The sequence below is a fragment of the Theropithecus gelada genome, chromosome 18 (genome assembly GCF_003255815.1).
Source record: "Theropithecus gelada isolate Dixy chromosome 18, Tgel_1.0, whole genome shotgun sequence".
In the NCBI taxonomy this organism is placed as follows: domain Eukaryota; kingdom Metazoa; phylum Chordata; class Mammalia; order Primates; family Cercopithecidae; genus Theropithecus; species Theropithecus gelada.
In genome coordinates, this window is record NC_037686.1 from 37,967,468 (window position 1) to 37,973,467 (window position 6,000).

Sequence of the window (6,000 nt, forward strand, 5' to 3'; positions counted from 1 at the left end):
CATACAAATGGTCAATAGGTGCATGAAGAAATGCTCAGCGTCACTGATCATTAGGGAAATGCAAACTAAAACCACAACAAGATAACAGTGCACAGCTGTTAGGATAGCTGTTATCAAAAAGATGAACGATAACAAGTGTTAGAGAAGATCTGGAGAGAAAGAAACTCTTAAACATCGTTGGTGGGAGTGTAAATTAATACAACCATTATGGAAAAAGGCATGGAGGTTCCTCAAAAAACTAAAAATAGAATACCACATGATCCAGTAATCTCACTTCTGGGTATACATCCAAAAGAAAGGAAATCGATAGGCTGAAGGGATAACTGCACTCCCACTTTCACTGCAGCATTATTCACAATAGCCAAGATATGGAAACAACCTAAGCATCCTTCAAAAGATGAATGGATTTTTCTAAATGTTGTGTATACACACAATGGAATACCAGTCTGCCTTAGAAGAGGAGGAAATCCTGTCATTTGCAACAACACGAATGAATCTGGAGGACATCATGCTAAGTGAAGAAAACCAGGCACAGAAAGACAAATGCCACATGATCTTACTCATATGTGGAATCTAATAAGTTGAACTCACTGAAGTAGAGAATAGAATGATGGTTACCAGAAGCTGTGGCGTGTCAGGGGGAAAGGGAGGGAATGAGGAGTTGCTGATCAAAAGGGCACAAAGTTTCAGAGGGCAGGAGGAATAGGTTTCAGGATCTATTGTACAGCAGGGTGACTATTCATCCACAACAATGCATTACATATTTCAAAATAAGAAGAGAACAAACTTCAAATGTCTCTTCAAAAACAATGATAGGTAAGCAAGGTGATGGATACCTTAATTAGCTTGATTTAATCACGCCACACTGTAAATCACACTGTACCCCATCAATGTATATAATTATGATTTGTTAATCAAAGATAACATTAATAATACTTTTTTAATTTAAGAAACAGTGGAAATGTTCCAAATGACTAACAATTAACCCTTGGTGCAATGAAACTAGCCTATTAACTGTCATTCATGTAAGTCATTCTAAAATAAATCTCACGCTTTTCTGAGACCTGGATTATTACTCAATATTATCCTCACAAGTATCAATTCCATTAATGTCTTCAAGGGCTAATGATTATATAACGGACATTTAGTCTAAAACAAGTGGTTTCAAACTTTCTGGTTCCACGCAAATGGAAAGCAGTCAAAGAAGAGTGAGCCACACACAGCAAAAACAAAAACCTGACGGTGTTTCTCAACACAAATCTTTTAAGAAATGGCCAACGAGGCTGTGTGCAGTGGCTCACGCTTGCAGTTCCAGCACTTTGGGAGGCCGAGGCAGGCAGATCACTTGAGGTCAGGAGTTCGAGACTAACCTGGCCAACATGGTGAAACTCTGTCTCTACCAAAAATACAAAAATTAGCCAGGTGTGGTGGCAGACACCTGTAATCCCACCTACTCAGGAGGCTTAGGTGGGAGAATTGCTTGAACCAGGGAGGTGGAGGTTGCAGTGAGCCAAGATCACACCACTGCACTCCAATCTGGTGACAGAGTGAGATTCCTACTCAAAAAAAAAAAAAAAAAGCCAATGAGCATCAACACATTGTACCAGACAACTCTCATTTCTAATATGCTTGTGCTCTCAATTCCACAACCCAGCATGAAACAGGAATGCATATTTTTAACAACCTTTAAGATAGAGGTTAACGATAGCATTCGTTTAAATATGGATAAAAGACAGCTGTGTTTAGATAAAGTTGGGTAAGTATGTAGAAGATATCCAGGAGGATGTCTTAGGATAAGACTGAGCTGATAGTTCCAGTCAAGACACAAATTCTATGACGTCAGATAAATTCTTTCCATTTTCAGGTTCCCACTTTCCTCATCCATAGGAGGAGCTAGTGGATCAGATAATATCACTAAAAAGCTACAATACTTCTTCATCCTACCTTGCAAAGCTCTCCTGTTTCCTTTCTTTGAACCCAGCTACCAAGTCTTGATTCAAGTTTGTGTGCCCTCCTGTCCCTATGCCACTTTCTCATTTTATTTATATACACAGGCAAGAGAGCCTTGGGGTTCTTTCCCCTATACTAAGAAATTAAATACGGCCGGGTACAGTGGCTCACACCTGTAATCCCAGCACTCTGGGAGGCCAAGGCAGGCGGATCACAAGGTCAGGAGTTCAAAACCAGCCTGACCAATATGGTGAAACCCCGTTTCTACTAAAAATACAAAAATTAGCTGGGCGTGGTGGCAGGCACCTGTAGTCCCAGCTACTCGGGAGGCTGAGGCAGGAGAATCGCCTGAACCCAGGAGGCGGAGGTTGCAGTGAGCCAAGATCCTGCCACTGCACTCCAGTCTGGGCAACAGAGCAAGACTCTGTCTCAAAAGAAAAAAAAAGAAATTAAATATATAGCCTTTATGACTATCATTTGGTGCTCAAATCTTTTTCTCAGTAATCAACATATTCTGGATGGTAAAAAGCAGCTAGAAGTCTGTCTTTCCAAAAAAAAAAAAAAGAGTACTACTAGGATTTCATGTGTTACTCACTGAACTACTATTTATCAAACACACACTGAGAATATGGCATAATCCGTTTTGTAGGGAGCAAAAAGAAGCAATGAATAACATTTGTTATTCTATGAAGAGTTTTCACCTCTTCAAGACAAGATCAGATACGTAAAAGATAAATCAGAAATACAAATAAGGTACAGCCAGACAAAATGAAATGAGCTATCCAGCCATGAAAAGGCATAAAGAGACTTCAATGCCTATTACTAAGTGAAAGAAGTTAATCTGAAATGCTATGATTCCAACCACAGGATATTCTAGAGAAGGTAACACTATGGAGATAGTAAAAGGATCAGGGGTTGAGGGGAGGGAAGGGATGAACAGGGAGAGCACAGAGAATTTTTAGGGCAGTGAAACTGCTCTGTATGATACTACAATGGTGGGCACATGTTATTTGTCATTTGTCAAAACCCACTGAATGTGTTCACCAAGAGAAAATGCTAATGTAAACCACGGACTTTAGTTGATAATGATGCCTTAATGTAGGTTCATCAATTATAACAAATGTATCACCCTGGTGTGGAATGTCCAGAGTGGGGAAGGTTTGTGCATGTGTCGGGGCAGAGGGTATAAAATAATTCTTGTACTTTCCACTTAATTTTGCTGTAAACCTAAAACTGCTCTAAAAAATAAAGTCTGTTAAACAAAAAATAAAATCTATTATGGAAAAAAAAACAAAATTGGATGACATATGGTTAATTATGTATTAGCTCCTTTTTACACTGCTGATAAAGACATACCCGAGACTGGGTAATTTATAAAGAAAAAGAGGTTTAACAGACTCACAGTTCCACGTGGCTGGGGAGGCCTCACAATCACGGTGGAAGGCGAAAGGCACGTCTTACATGGCAGTAGGCAAAAGACAGAATGAAAACCAGGCGATAGGGGAAACCCCTTATCAAACCACCAGATCTCATGAAGCTCATTCCCTATCACGAGAACAGTATGAGGGAAACCGCCCCCATGATTCAACTATCTCCCACCGGCTCCCTCCCACAACACATGGGAATCATGGTAGCTACAATTCAAGATGACATTTGGGTGGTGACATGGCCAAACCATATCACTGTATAACTAAATGCCACACAAACACATGGCAGCCACAGAGGCACTAGGTACGCTCAGTGGAAGAAAACACCATGGGCCAGAAGCAAAGAGGAAGCCAGAGTCTTAAACAGATGTTGAAACCAGCCAACCAGGACTATTTGCCTGCTGAGTTTTAACAGCACAAGAGGACAGAACATGAGGTTTTCTAAGGACTATATTCTTATTGAAAGGGCAGAATGGGGCAAAAGAGGAAACTTCTCTGCCTTACCCTGGATTGTGAGTCAGGAGAGATAAAAAAGTTTACTGTGAGAATTGAGGCCAGTCTGCAAGTGAGTTTGGGGTTTAATTTCATGTAACTTGTAGCATGGGGAACCCCAAACCAAGAAGTTGAGCAGTTCCAACTGACAACAAATGTAGATCCTCTCTGGAGGCCTTATATACCCTCAGACTAGGCCTTATGAGATTCCCATCAGTCTCTCTAAATATGGGCTCACAATACAAAATTTAAAAACGCACAAGGACACAAGCCTCCAAGAACAAGAATCCAAAGGAAAATTAAACAGCAGCATAAGGCAATCCCCAACAGGAATTTCAGATAATAGAATTATTGTATATACATCATAAAGTAAGCCTGTTTAAACATTTTAAGGAAATAAAAAATAGAATTTTTAATGAAAGAAAAGATACTACCAAAAAGGATCAGGGTAGATTTGAAAAACAAACAAATAGATCTAGAAATGGAAAAAATAATCACTGAAATGAAAAATTCAATTGATATATTTTAAGCAGATGAAACACAGATGGAGAGAGACTAAAGAACTGGAAGGAAGACCTCTAGAAATTACCCAGAATAAAGCAAAAAAAAAGACAGAAAATATGAAAAAGAGGTTAAGAGTTAGGGAGGACAGAAAGAAACTCAACATGCAGGATAGGCAATACTGGAAGAGAGAAAGACTGCAGATTTACCATAACTGAGAAACTCAGAGCAACCTAACAAAAAAGGTAAGAAGTTACACACTTAAAGGCCGGGTGTGGTAGCTCATGCCTGTAATCCTAGCACTTTGGGAGGCAGAGGTGGGCAGATAGCCTGAGCCTAGGAGTTCAAGACCAGTCTGGGCAACATGGTGAAACCCCGTCTCTACTAAAAATACAAAAAAATTAGCCAGGTGTGGCAGCATGCACCTGTAATCCCAGCTACTCGGGAGGCTGAGGCAGGAGAATTGCTTGAATCTGGGAGGCAGAGGCTGCAGTGAGCCCAGATTGCGCCACTGCACTCCAGCCTGGGCAACAGAGCGAGACTCCATCTCCAAAAGGAAAAAAAAAAAAAAAGAAGAAGAAGAAGTTACACACTTAATACTAAATAATTGTATCAGTGACCTTTCTTCAGTCACAGATAACTGCCTATTAAATAAAAATTCAGTAGAGAAAAGTAGAAAGAAAAGACGGACTGAATGACTTAGGGAAAAATGAAAACTAAGCAGAGACAGCCTGACATATTCCTACCTTTAAAACTCTCATGCAGTAAGTCAATACAGTCAGTGAACAGCTGCACAATGCTTGAGGCCACCACAGTATCACTCTCTAGCCAGGGGTAATGGCGCTGTTGGCTGCTTTAAAGAAAAGAAACACACACTTAGGAATGCAACCATGATTAAATTATTTTAAGTGTCAGTGTCTCGGGCTGGCCTAAGTCCTGGAAGCCTGTCCATTATGTAGGCCTGACACACATTTAGAATACTTCAAAGGCTGTAAATACCTGCAGGCAAACTGTAGCTTGTAACACCAGCCATATAATTTTCTTTCCTCTCCTTCCTACCCCTTTATTCCAACGCAATTATATTTCTAAAATGTGCTATACAAATAACCCTTAAATTAACATCTTTTTACATCAAATTTAGACCCTTTGATATCTTGGTTATTACATTTCAAATGCCGTAGAAAAACACCCTAAGGCAGCTTCAACAGTTTTCTCTACTCAAAGCATTTTAAAAAAAAAATCAAATTCACATAACAAAGAGACGGCCAAAAATTAACAAATAGAAAATGACAAAAGAAATTTTTTTTTTTTGGCCGGGCGCGGTGGCTCAAGCCTGTAATCCCAGCACTTTGGGAGGCCGAGACGGGCGGATCACGAGGTCAGGAGATCGAGACCATCCTGGCTAACACAGTGAAACCCCGTCTCTACTAAAAAATACAAAAAAACTAGCCGGGCGAGGTGGCGGGCGCCTGTAGTCCCAGCTACTTGGGAGGCTGAGGCAGGAGAATGGCCTGAACCCGGGAGGCGGAGCTTGCAGTAAGCTGAGATCCGGCCACTGCACTCCAGCCAGGGGGACAGAGTGAGACTCTGTCTCAAAAAAAAAAAAAAGAAATTTTTTTTTTTTTTTTTT

The 6,000-nt window shown here is 40.4% G+C and overlaps 1 protein-coding gene across 1 annotated transcript in view; it reads right to left on the reverse strand.

The window, feature by feature from the left end:
* EPG5 (ectopic P-granules autophagy protein 5 homolog) overlaps positions 1–6,000 on the reverse strand; it is a 131,137-nt gene that overhangs the window by 23,396 nt on the left and 101,741 nt on the right. Inside the window, exon 35 of the mRNA XM_025365545.1 lies at positions 5,117–5,223. Coding sequence (XP_025221330.1) covers positions 5,117–5,223 — 107 coding nt within the window. The remainder of the gene's footprint in view (positions 1–5,116; positions 5,224–6,000) is intronic.